The sequence below is a fragment of the Orycteropus afer genome, unplaced genomic scaffold (assembly GCF_000298275.1).
Source record: "Orycteropus afer afer isolate SDZICR_OR568_19922 unplaced genomic scaffold, OryAfe1.0 scaffold00075, whole genome shotgun sequence".
Lineage (NCBI taxonomy): Eukaryota > Metazoa > Chordata > Mammalia > Tubulidentata > Orycteropodidae > Orycteropus > Orycteropus afer.
This window is the reverse complement of record NW_006921662.1, coordinates 1142714-1156939: the sequence shown is the minus strand read 5'-3', so window position 1 is coordinate 1156939 and position 14226 is coordinate 1142714. Positions and strand designations below refer to the sequence as shown.

The 14226-nt window shown below is 36.2% G+C and overlaps 1 protein-coding gene across 1 annotated transcript in view; it reads right to left on the bottom strand.

The window, feature by feature from the left end:
- Positions 1 to 13231, bottom strand: part of LOC103197211 (complement factor H-related protein 5-like) — a 59350-nt gene extending 46119 nt beyond the window's left edge. The window contains exons 1-3 of the mRNA XM_042780973.1: positions 13174 to 13231; positions 8145 to 8339; positions 1798 to 1974 (exon numbers count right to left, since the gene is read on the bottom strand). Coding sequence (XP_042636907.1) covers positions 1798 to 1974; positions 8145 to 8339; positions 13174 to 13231 — 430 coding nt within the window. The remainder of the gene's footprint in view (positions 1 to 1797; positions 1975 to 8144; positions 8340 to 13173) is intronic.
- Between the last annotated feature and the right edge of the window lie 995 nt (positions 13232 to 14226).

The window sequence follows — 14226 nt, the reverse complement described above, 5'->3', positions numbered from 1 at the left end:
GTTGCATTGTAAATTTTGGTCAATGACATGAGACAAAGTATATGTGAACTGCTGTATGAAAAGTGAATTTACTGTGTAAATCTTCACCCAAATCAAAATAAAATTAAAAAAAAAAGAAAGAAGAGAATGACAAGAAAAAAAAAAAAGCATCAATTATACTTCAGTCTTCCTTTTTCATTGTCCAGCTCTCACATGCATATGAGGCAATTAAAAATATCATGGCTTGTGTCAGGTGCACCTTAGTCCTCAAGGAGACATCTTTGCTCCTCAACACTTGAAAGAGATCCATTGCAGATGGCTTGCCCACATCATACAAGACTCCCAAATTACAATACTTACAATTGCCAAATAACTCTATGAAACACAGACAGTTCTATTCTGATGCACAAGGAGTCCCCATGAGTCAGAATTGACTCATCAGCAACTGATTCTATTTTCTATAGCTTTAAATTTGAAAATTGGAAGGTGTAGAGTAATATTTAATAACAATAACAACAAAAAACACAGCTAGACCTCCATTCTCTGACATTATGGACTAGCTGGTACCAATATGCCATTTCAATGAACAAAAAGTTAGAAACATATATATACAGCATATGTATACAGCATGTATTTTCAGAAGTCTGCATATCAGGCAACATAGGATTGTGATGACTGAAAAAATGAACAAAACAACAAATAAACCAAAGTGCTTTCTATGACTGCTCTAACTCTCTGCCTTAAGGTACTTCCAAACCATGTTGCAAGAAGGGAGGATCCACTTCCTGAGTGGAGATTGGTTAGATCAGTGTTTCAGAGGCCAACATGGCTAGAATTTACAGGGTAAATAACAGACAGTGAGTACTATGTAGAAAAGGAGTTCTAGAAATTTACACAAAGGTCTCACTGAGTCTTTGGTTGAATACTAATTTGGGCAAGCATAAGTTGGAATTCCATGAGGCTGGACTGAGATCTATTACTAAAAAACTGTAAAGATGGAGAATTATACGAATTCCCACAGGACTGGGAGGTGCCATCATTTATACTAGTTTCAAAGGGAAATTGTTTCCAAATTCTAAGCCACTTACCATACACAAAACTCTCAGGAGAACGAACTTCTAAAATGTAGATATTGATATTTATTGAACCAAGTATGTTGTTTTTGCTATTAGGTGGTGTTGAGCTGACTCCGACTCATAGTGACCCTATGTACAACAGAATGAAACACTGTCCTGTCCAGGTTGTATTGTCATGAGTCATCTGGACCACCACCTAGCCAGGTAGTCAAGGCCCAGAACCAATCCTGTAACCCTTTTTTATCTTCAATTGTGTATGTATCCCAATCATGGTCCTTTCTTGGGTTCTGTAGTCCCACCTGCAACAGTGTTGAATCAATCACACCAATAATGATTTTGTGGTTATTCCCTTTGTTTTCAATCATATGGAATTAGCCCCATGGTTGTGACTCAGCAGGCTCCATTCAGCTTTCTATACTGTGTACACGCTGATGGTTTCCCTCATCCTGGATAATTGTCTTTGCTTTGTCTTTGTTCTGTGCAAGTCTTGATAAAAGTGTCTCTGTTGAACCTGTTGGAATCTGGGGTCTCTTTTCCCCTATTACACTACATGATTTATATATCTACTCAAACACAGCTGGAACTAGAAAAACAAAAACAAAACAAAAAAACCACATAATGACAGCAATGTAAGCTAGTACCAAACCTATATATATATAATGTGACACAATATATTTGTTTACTTCAAACAACAACAAATATAAACCATAGCAGGACCTCAGAAAACTGTATGTTTACTTACTGATGGAGCTGCATTTGGGAGGAGAGGACCAGCCACCTTCTGCACATGAAATGGTGCTCTCATTATTTGGAAGTTTATAGCCTATGTCACAGTCAATTTTCACCATGTTACCTTCTATGTGTGTTTTTCCTGCAGACGAAGAGTAACCATTCTCCACAGAAGGAAAGAAACACAATCCTAAGGAAAAAAAGTTGATTAACGTAAAAGATGAAAGTGGAAAAAAATATATCTAAAATTTCATTTTACAATATTTTAAAGAGTAGCAAACTTTTGAAACTGAAATTAAGTATAAACATAATTTAGTTATGATAATATATATATAGAGAGAGACATATATGTGACTACATATATATGTTCCACATCCTCTTGTGAATCCAGATTGCACCTCTGAAAGTTCTCTGTCAATATACTGCTGCAACCATTTTTGAATTCTCTTCAGTAAGATCTTACTTGCATGCAATATTAATGATATTGTTCTGTAATTTCCACATTCTGTGGGATCACCTTTCTTTGGAATGGATACAAATAAGGATCTCTTCCAGTCAGTTGGCCAGATAGCTGTCTTCCAAATATCTTGGCATAACCAAGTGAGTGCCTCCAATGGGGCATCCATTTGTTGAAATATCTCAATGGGTATTTCGTCAATTCCTGGAACCTTGTTCTTTGCCAATTCTCTCATTACAGCTTTGACTTCCTCCTTCAGTACCATTAGTTCTAGATCATATGCCACTTCCTGAAATGGATGAAGATTGACCAGTTCTTTATGACACAGTACTCTGTGTATTTCTGCCATCTTCTCTGGATGTTTCCTGCATCATTCAATATTTTGCCCATAGAATCTCTCAATATTGCAACCCGAAGCTTAAATTTTTTCTTCAATTCTTTCAGCTTGAGAAATGCCAAACATGTTCTTCTCTTTTGGTTTTCAAACTCCAGGTCTTTGCACATTTCATTATAGTAATTGCTTTTGTCTGCTCGAACTGCTCTTTGAAATCTGTTCAGCTCCTGTATCTAGTCATTTCTTCCATTTGCTTTAGCTACTCTCCACTCAAGGGCAAGTTTCAGAGTCTCTTCTGTCATCCATTTTGGTCTTCTCTTCTTTTGTTGTCTTTTTAGTGATCTCTTGCTTTCTTCATGGATAATGTTCTTGATATCCTCCCACAATTCTTCTGGTTTCGGTCATTGATGTTCAATACATCAAATCTATCCTTTAGATGATCTCTAAATTCAGGAGGGATATATTCAAGATCACATTTTGGCTGTCCTGGACTTGTTTTAATTGTTTAACTTCAAGTTGAACTTGCATATGAGCAGTTGATGGTCTGTTCCACAATCAGCTCCTGGCCTGGTTTTGGCTGAAGATCTTGAGCTTTTTCACTGCCTCTTGCCACAGAAGTATTCAATCTGATTCCTCTGTGTTCCATCTGGTGAAGTCCACGTGTACAGCTGCCATTTTTTTTGTTGAAAAAAGGTGTTTGCAATGAACAAGTCATTGGTCTTGCAAAATTCTACCATGTGAGTTCCAGCATTATTTCTATCACCAAGGCCAAATTTTCCAACTACCAGTGATTCTTCTTTGTTTCCAACTTTTGCATTTCAGTCACCAGTGATAATTAACACATCTTGATTGCATGCATTTCAGACTACAGAAGTTGATAAAAATCTTCAATATCCTCATTTTTGGCTTTGGTGGTTGGTGCATAACTTTGAATAATAGTCATATTAATGGGTCTTCCTTGTAGGCGTATGGATGTTATCCTATCACTGACAGCAAGAAGGAACAAAGAACAAGGGATATCATAGGCATTGTCAGATGGATCTTGACTCAAGGCAAAGAATACCAGAAAGATGTTTACTTGTGTTTTATTGACTATGCAAAGGCATTTGATTGTGTGGATCATGACAAATTATGGATAGCATTGAGAAGAATGGGAATTCCCAAACACTTGATTGTACTCATGAGGAACCTGTACCTTGACCAGGAGGCTGTTGTTCAAATGGAACAAGGGGACACTGCATGGTTTAAAATCAGGAAGGGAGTGCATCAGAGTTGTATCCTTTCTCCACACTTATTCAATCTATTTGCTGAGCAAATAAGCCAAGAAGCTGGACTATATGAAGAAAAACACGGCATCAGGATTGGAGGAAGAATCATTAACAACCTGAGATACACAGACGATACAACTTTGCTTGCTCAAAGTGAGGATGACTTGAGGCACTTACTGATGAAGGCTGAAGAACACAGTCTGCAGTATGGTTTACGTCTCAATATAGAGAAAGCAAAAATCCTCACAACTGGACCAATGAGCAGCCTCACAATAATTGGAGAGAAGATTGAAGTTGTCGAAGAATTCACGTTGCTTGGTTCTACAATCGATGCCAATGGAAGCAGCAGTCAGGACATTAGACGACACATAGCACTCGGAAGGTCAATCACAAAGGAACTGTTTCAAGTGCTGAGGAACAAGGATGTCTCTTTGAGGACTAAGGTATACCTGACACAAGCCATGATATTTCCAATTGCCTCATATGCATGTGAGAACTGGACAATGAATAAGGAAGACTGAAGAAGAGTTGATGCTTTTGAGTTGTGGTGCTGGCAAAGAATGCTGAAAGTACCATGGACTGCTAAAAGACCTAACAGATCTGTCCTGGAAGAAGTGCACCTGAAATGCTCCTTGGAAGTGAGAATGGCAGACTTCATCTCACCTACTTTGGTCATGTTGTCAGAAGGGACCATTCCCTGGAGAAGGATGTCATGCTTGGTAGGGTGGAGGGTCGATGAAAGAGGGGAGGCCTTCAATGAGATGGATTGACATGGTGGCTGCCATGATGGGCTCAAGTATAGCAGGGATCATGGAGCTGGCATGGGATCGGGCAGTGTTTTGTTCTGCTGTGCATGGGGTTGCTATGAGTTGGAAATGACTCGATGGCACCTAACAACAAACAACAACACATATATATGTAGTCCATGACTTAGGACGTATTCAAGTTATGAAGTTATGAAGAATTGCACTATTTATTTTTGTACATGTTATCATTAGGAAAATGTGTGACATACAATGTTGCATCCCATAATTTGTAATTTACTGATGCTATCATTCTCTGGTGTTCACTCACAGACGTTCAATGTTCAAACATGTATACTGACATGTCAGCACTTAATAAATTTTGAAGGGGAAAGAAATGCTGAAGAAAAAAAAATAACGTGGAAGAGAAAGAAGAGAAGATGTCAAAAATGTTACAGTAAGTCTTAGCTGAAGTTTTTTCTAAACTAAATCAGAACTTCAGTTTCTTGAAAACATGGACCCCAAAACTAATTGATTTACTAATGTTAACAGGCAGATTCGGAAAGCAGTAAGACGTTATCACAAAATATATGTAGGAAAAAAAAAAAAAAAAAAAGAAGAGTAGCCAGACAATGCTCACTAATTTTCTTACTAGAAATGCTGTTACAATTTCCGGGGATAATCAAGATGATCCAGATCATTCCATGAGTGAAGTTTTTGCCACAACTGACAAAAATGCCAAAGTTGTCCAATCTGTCTTCATTGACTGAGTAAATTTTTATGATTTATTGTTTTGCATGTATGTAAGTATACATCTTTAAGTTTACATGTAATGTCTCTAACCCCAGAAGACAAATAAAGATCAGATTTATAGATGCTGATAATAAAAGACAAAAATAATGAAAACTAGGATAAAAAAATATATTTGACTTACATCAGAACTAATTTCTAATGGAATCTTGGAATAAACCCTGTCCTAAGTTGAGGACTACATGTATGTTGTTGTAGGGTGTCATCAAGTTGGTTCCAACTCATAGAGACCCTACCTACAATGAATGAAACACTGCTAGGCCCTGCACCATCCTCACAATCATTGCTATATTTGAGAGCATTGTTGCAGTCATCATGTTGGTACATCTCATTGAGAGTCTTCCACTTTTTCACTGATCCTTTCCTTTACCAGGTGTGATATCCTTCCCAGGGACTGGGCCCTCCTGATGACATGTCAAAAGTATGTGAGATGAAGTCTCGCTATTCTCACTTCTAAGGGACATTCTGGTTGTGCTTCTTCCAGGACAGACCTGTTCATTCTTCTGGCAGTCCGTGGTGTATATTCCATATTCTTTGCCAACACCATAATTCAAATGCATCAATTCTTGTTTGGTCTTCCTTATTCATTGTCCAGCTTTTGCATGCATATGATGCAATTGAAAATTAACTGCTGCTTCCATGGATGTTGATGATAGATGCAAGTAAAATGAAATGCTTGACAACATCAATCTTTTCTCTATTTATTATGATGTTGTTTATTGGTCCAGTTGTAAGGATTTTGTTTTAATTATGTTGAGGTGTAATCCATACTGAAGACAGTATTTGCTCTTCATCAGTAAGTGCTTCAAGTCCTCTTCATTTTCAGCAGGAAATGTTGGGTCATCTGCATATCACAGACTGTTAGTAAGTCTTTCAGTCCTGATGTCACAGTCTTCTTCATGTAGTCCCGCTTCTCAGATTATTTGCTCAGCATAGAGACTGATCAGCTATAGTGAAAGGATACACAACCCTGATACACAGCTTTCCTGATTTTAAACCACTCAGTAACCCCTTGTTCTGTTTGAATTATTGCCTCTTGTTCTATGTACAGGTTCCATATGAGCACAATTAAGTGTTCTGGAATTCCCATTCTTCACAATGTCATCCAGAATATGTTATGATCCACACAGTCAAATGTCTTTGTATAGTCAATAAAACATGGGTAAACATCTTTCTGGTGTTCTCTGTGATCTCAGCCAAGATCCATCTGACATCAGCAATGACACCCTTATTTCCACATCCTTTTCTGAATCTGGATGGAATTTCCAGCAGTTCTCTGTTGATGTACTGCTGCCAACATTTTGAATTATCTTCAGTACAGCTTCACTTGTGTGTAGTATTAATGACATTGTTTGATAATATTCACACTTTGTTGGATCACCTTTCTTTGGAATGGGCACAAATATAGATCTCTTCCTATCTTTCTCCAGTAGATTTTTCCAAATTTCTTGTCATAGCTGAGTGAGTGCTTCCAGCGTTTCTTTAGTTTGTTGAAACATCTCAGTCAGATTTCATCAATTCCTGGTGCTTTGTTTGTCACAAATTTCTTCAGTTCAGGTTGGACTTCTTCTTTCAATACCACCAGATCTTGATCATATGCTACCTCCTGAAATGTTTGAATGTCAAACAGTTCTTCTGGGTACAGGTGTTCTCTTCATTCCTTCCATCTTCTTTTAATGCTTTCTGCTTCATTCACTATTTTGCCCATATTATCCTTCAATATTGGAACTTTAGGCTAATTTTCTTCTTCAGTTCTTTCAGCTTGAGAAATGCTATGTACATTCTCCCCTTTTGGTTTTCTAACTCCAGGTTTTTGCACATTTTGTTGTTATATTTTACTTACTCCTTTGAAATCTTCTGTTCAGCTCTTTTACTTCCTCATTTCTTTCAGCTGCTGTATGTTCAAGCAAGTTTCAGAGTCTCTTTGGACATTCATTTTTATCTTTTCCTTATTTTTATTGACAGGGAATTAATATAAATATATATATTTTATTAAAGTCAATATTCCATGCTGTTGTGCTATGCTTTTTATAAAAATGTATTTTTATGTTTATAAATCACTTGTATATACAAAACACTACCTTAGTATATCTATAGCTTTCTTAATTCTCATAAATGTTGTTTTATAGATGAAGAAAGACTATTATTATCTCCTCTGTTGGCACATATAGTCTGCATACTATTTTCTTCTCCTTAATATTCAACAATCACTTTAGTCTGCTCTCTACATTCATTGAAAGATTAATGTAGACAGAATTCTGAGTACCAAAGAAGTTTAATTATGGGCAATATGAAAGTGAAAACACTAAATTTTACATAATCCTTATAATATTCAAGATAACTTCCAAAATTGAATGTGTATGTAAAGTAATTTTTATGGAAAAATAAGTCACACAGCTATGAAACAAATATTTGGACTGAAACATGAATACTCAAATTTATCAATCATCAGTTACTAAAATTAAAATATATCAATAAGCAGAATATGTCTAGATAATAGAAGCAAATTCATGTTTTTACTTTTCATGTTGTTTTCGTAAAAGGCTATTCACAAAAAAAGGACCACATCTGTCAGATTTGCAGGCTACTTTAGTCCCCACCCCTATGATTGTCTGTCAAGTTCCAGGGATCCCTTTTGGTGGTGTTGTTGTTGCATGCTGTCTAGTTGTTTTAGACTCTTAGCAACCCTGTATGTTCCCTGCATTCACTGAATGATTGATGAAGGCCATAGTGAGAGTATTTACTCACGGAGGCACTTAGGGGTTGGCAGCCATCCTTCCTCAGTGCAGGTTATGCGAGTCCAAAAGGATTTTGAAGGAGACATAAAACTATATTCACAGGAGTAATAGAAGATTGTTCCCACAGCAGCTGGAAGGGCTGATTTATATTTATTTTCATCATATAGAATTCCATGCTTTATTTTCGGAAAACCACAAAATCCCCCTGTGGAAAATAAACAAAACTAAAGAATTAAATAATATTTTACATTAATGTACCATTAAATCATATTTTAATCATTTCATCGATGATTTCTTTCTTTCTTTCTTTTAGCTAAAGTACCTTCAGATTAAGTTCCTTCCAGTGCACTAATTATCAACAAGGAATGAGCTCTAATTAAAAGCACAAGAGCATTTGAGGAGTCCATTGCCAAGGATTATAAAATTTACATTTTGGAGTTATACTAAATTGAGACTCTTTGGAAGTATTGTCAAGAATAAAACCCTACACAACAATTTAAGAAAAAAGGCAGACTGTAAGAGTAGGTCAGCTCTCAATTAACTCACTTCCTCTCTGTATTCTTGTGATTGATAATCATGAGTATCTTCATCAGAAATCTCTGTCCTATTTTTACCTCTAGTATAGTAAAGATGTTGGGTAGGTGACTTGTGTTTTTTAAAGCCATTGTTTTGATTTTTTTCTTCTGGTTGCAAGTTAATGCATTTCCAGTGGAAACAATTTAGAGAATATTAAGAATTATTAAGAACAACCCAATCAAGATAAATTGCAGCTGAATTTTTTTTTTTTTTTTTTTTTTAGTTTTCAAATTTCATTGTGGTAAAATATACACAGCACAACATTTTTCCACTCTCCATTTTCCAGAGTGTCTAATTCAGTAACACTAACTACATTAACAGTTAACGGTATCACCATGAACCTCTGAAACTATTTTTGTTACCTGAAACAGAAACTCAGTATCCATTAAGCAATAACTCCCCACTCCTCCCTCCTTTTGTCTCTCCATAACCATGTAAAGAACTGATGCCTTTTAATTATGGTGTTCGCAAAGAATATTAAATATACCATGGACTGACAGAAAAATGAACAAATCTATTTTGGATGAAGTACAGCCAAGTCGCACCTTAGAAGTGAGGATGGCAAGGCTTTGCCTCTCATATTTTGTACTAATTATCAGGAGTAATCAGTCCCTGGAGAAAGACATCATGTTTGGTAAATTAGTGGGTCAATGAAATAAAGGAAGCCCCTCAAGGAGATGGATTGACACAGTGGCTATAGTGATGTGCTCAAACACAGCATTGGTTCTGTTGAACTTAGGGTCATTATGAACCAGAACTGACTTGATGGCACCTAAGAACAACAACACATGGTTACCTCAGTAAGACTGTACATTCTGTTTATGTTCCCTGTGCTCTTTATTCCCATGTACCTGATTGACTTCACCCATCACAATGTTCTTACAGCTGAATTCTGATAATATATATGTGTGTGATTCTACAATATCTGTTTATGTATATGTAATGTATACTCCAGGAGCTCTGGTTGCGTGGTGCCTAAGGCACTTGACTGCTAACCAGAAGGCTGGCAGTTCAAAACCACCAGTTACTCCTCAGAAGGAAGGCTGGGCAATCTACTTCCGTAGTGATACTGCCTCGGAAACCCAAGGAGGGGTCTCTATGAGTTGGGGCTGACTTGACGGCACATAACAACAACAACAATGTGTACTCTATTTTTGGTAATGACAATTAAGTTCATTTTTAGCTCAAGTTATTTCCTTAATAGAGTACTTCTTTTTAAGATGTATTTTTATTTTTCTCCTTATTTGGGGACTGGGGGAAGAAATTTGCAGAAATTTAGCTCATAAATTAGTTAACCAGGCAAATTCCTCACTTTTCTTTATCTCTGTTATATATCTAATATATTTTTGTCTATTCTGTTTATCTGCACACAAACACAGACATATATTCGCATCCATAGACACTGTGGAGGAAGACATGTTAAAATAATTTAGAAAATGTTTGAAATCATTATACTTTTGTACTCTTTTTTCTGAGACCAACAATTAACTTCACTTTTTAGCTAAATTTATTTTCTCAGTACAAACCAACTAAACCAAACTCACTGCCATCCAGTCCATTCTGATTCATAGCAACCCCTTTTTGGGTTTCTGAGGTGGTCAAACTTTATGGAAGTAGATTACCCAGTCTTCCTTCCATGGAGTGGCTGGTGGGTTTGAACTGGCAACATTCTGGTTAGCAGTCAAATGCCTTAGGCACTATGCCCCCCCCCCCCAAAAAAAACAAAAAACCACACACATTATCATCGAGTCAGATCCAACTCATAAAGAGTCCTCCTTCAGTTTCTGAGGCGATACCACTATGGAGGTAGATTGCCCAACCTTCCTTCCATGGAGTGGCTGGTGGGTTTGAACTGCCAGGTATCTGGTTAGCAGTCAAATGCCTTAGGCACCAGGCCACCAGAGCTCCTACTATACCACCAGAGATCCCTTTTTCCCTCAACATGGTACTGGTTTTTAAGAAATATTATTATTTTTTCTTCCCGTTGTGGTGGGGGGGAGCACTTGCAGAAATTCTGCTCACAAATCACTTAACCAGGGATAGTCTCCTTTTACATTTATCTAGAGGTAATGTTCAATGTTCGATTTGAAACTATGATTTCTGTGCATTTGATCTGTGAAACCTGAAATTGCTTATTGAACGACTTAAAATTAGATTTCAGATAGTTTTGGAGAGTATATTATGGAAAGAGACCCCCCCACACACACACGCACTGCCAGTATTTCCTCCCTTCAGTCTTTTTCAAATACCTTTTGCTCCAATGAAATTACAGTACTTGATTTCCACATATTTGTACTTACATATTCTTTGTACCCAAACAGTGTTTCTTTGCTATTCATTTCCTTATGAATAAGTTCCTCGATGGCACTTAACAACAACAACAACATTCTTTGTGCCCAGAATAACTTTGCTCCCATCCTCCAATTATCCTTATTCTACTCATCCTTCCAAATTCATTCTACAACGCTTAGGAGATGTTCACTGTGCACTTCAGCCACGGTGCTAGTTACGGATGTCAGCTTTCCTTCTTTACTCAAGCACCCACTCCACAGGTAGAAAATAATTTATTTTCCTCTAAATTCTAATAGAAGCTTATATTTCCTATATATACTCTTGCAATCTATTTACTTGTTTACATGTTTGCTTTCCTCCTAAAAGACAGTAAGTTGCAGTGACATACGGTTGGGTTTTTCTTTTCCTTCACAGCTTCTTTGCTGTTGCATGAAGCATAATGTATTGTTTGTTAAATATTTGATTACTAAAAACATGCAGAGTTTCCTATTTATACAAAAGTATAACTTACTGTGTTGCTGTGGCCTTTTGAGGAATTTGTCAATAGTCATCTAAATTTAAGTGTGATGAAAACTTACAGCCCATTTAATAACTAGACAACTTTTGGAAGGAGCTTTACTAATGATCCTCTAGGAGACCAGATTGCAGCTGGAGTACATTTTTCTGCATTAGAGGTTGGCAGTATTCTACACACTATTCTCACATTTTTATACTGATCATCCTCTGCTTATTTCCCCATTTAGAAATCCCCTTTTAATGCCATCTCTAGAAGATGTTTACACAACTTAATATATACCAGAAATACAGGTTAAAAGCAAGACAAAACCAAAAACCCCAACAAATACACCCATTAATGCAGTTTTTCATTGAGGGTGCTATGAAAATACAGTCCTCACTGTGTGATAATCTCCAAATTAAAAACTTAAAAACTTACTGCCATCGAGTCAGATCAGACTCATAGTGACCCTTCCTTGGGTTTCGGAGGTTGTATCATTACAGAAGTAGATTGCCCAGTCTTCCTTCCGAGAAGTAGCTCGTGGGTTTGAACCACCAGCCTTCTGGTTAGCAAATGCCTTAGGCACTATGTCACCAGAGCTCCTAACCTCCAAATTAGGTAATTTTAATTGAGACTAAGCAAGGTCTGTCATTAGAGAGAAAGTATTTTTCTACCATTAGCTAACTGCTTTCCTGTTATCTTTTAAAATGAGTCTCAAGTATATAGGAATTATGCTTTGAAACTTTTATGAGGGTAAGTCTTAAAAGGACAGTATATTTATTGTTCCTAATGTCCTCTTATTTCACAACTAAAGAGAAAAAGTCCAAGTAAAATGTTAATAATATGCAAAAGTTAGCAAGTAACAAAATAGTGAAATAAATTATTTTTTTTGAATTTATATAGTAAATCACAGTGATTCAGAATCCATGTATACACATAGTTTAATCAACTATCCTAGACCTTTTTAGAGATTGTGTTTGCAGCTATTTGGGTATGATGCCTTTTATTGCAACATGAAATAACATGGAGCAGCATTTAAAATATTACATGATATAGTGTATAGTTTTGATAAAGAAGTGATATACCATGCCCTTTCACCTTCAACGTTTGCTGAAGAACTCATAGAAAGCAAATAACTTACTGGTATTTTACTGGTTTCCAGATAAAAATAAACTTTATTGTTTTCTTAAAAGAGTTATCCCTTTGTTGAATGATAATTAGATTGAAGTAAAAAATCCCTGATTTTAATGATATTTAAAATCTTAAATGAACAAATCTATAAAAACAAAATCTTCCAAATATTTTGAATTTTTCCAAATCTTTTTGGTTTATATTGTTTTGGCCAGTGGCATTGCAGAATTTATGCAGCATTACATTGATATTTTGCCTTGTCATTTTCTTTTTTAAGCAGATTTTACACCATTTAATTACTTTACAAATTCTGTATTTTGTAACTATTTGCACTTTGGAACTTAGACAACAAAGCAAATCCATTTTATTCTATTTTCTCTTAAGTTTCATCCTAGATATTCAAAATACTCATTCTAAATGTTATCACTTATTTGCACACTTAGAGATGAATAAATTACATGCACAGACATACATACAAAAAACAAAAAAATCATCATACACATTTGAAAGGGAAACTAAATATTTAGATTTGTTTTCAACTTACCTTGACCCCCAACAGTGGAAAACCATAAGATTAGAATGACACTGATTGAGAGCAACATGCTAGATCAGCTCAGTCGTGTATAACTAACAATATTCCAGCAATGGTGACGTTAATTTAAATCCTGCTTTCATTAACAGTAATGGGCATGCTTTTAAATTTCAGTGTACTACTGGGAAGCTAGTTTAGCCTTTTAGTAAATATCAAAGTTCACAGAGGTTTGTGTGAAATTACAAAATAGTATCTTATCAATGTTTTCACATTAGTACTATGAATTCATCATTTCCTTTTTTTGAGCAAAATTATACCTGTCTACTTTTCTTGTTGTAGTCACTGAGTCTCTGAGTCTCAGAGCATTCAGAAGTGGAGCATTGAGAAGGAGAAATGATGCCCTTCTTGCCTTCTTAGGCAGGAGGTCAGCTGTTTCAGGAGACAAGCAAATGTAGTCCTCTGTTCTCATTTTAGTCTAACACCCACCAACACCATCAATCTTAGAGCTATTACACATTCCCTATCAAACTGACACTAAGAATTAGGTTCTTTCTTAATAGTTTTCTTTTTCTTTTTTTTGTATATTTAAAAAATTTAGTCACGAATTATTTGTTGATAAGTGTGGTGTTGTGTATTACTTAATATGACTCTTGTAGCCATGGTCTTCGTGTCTTCCACCACATGACTGGGTGAGTTGCTTGTGGTTAACTAAGGGGATTGGATAGCTTGTTAACAATGTAAATTAAGGTACATGGCACACTTAGGGGTGGGGACATGGAAATAAGGTGTACGGAACCCTAATGTGGGGACTGGTTGTTTTTTGTCATTCCATGAGGATTAAAATGAGCCCTCCTAGAGACAGAAAAAAGAGCTTCTGGTGACTTTCTTCCCACTTCCTCCTTCTTGTGACCCTTTCCTTGTCCTTCTTTCCTACGCATCCCTGTCTCAACTCAGAAAGTTTTGAGAGAGTTATGAGCATGGAAGATGGAAGCAGGCATGTAAATGAGGATATCTTATTTTTTGCCATAACTATTTTATGGATAGGATACATATAGCATGATATTT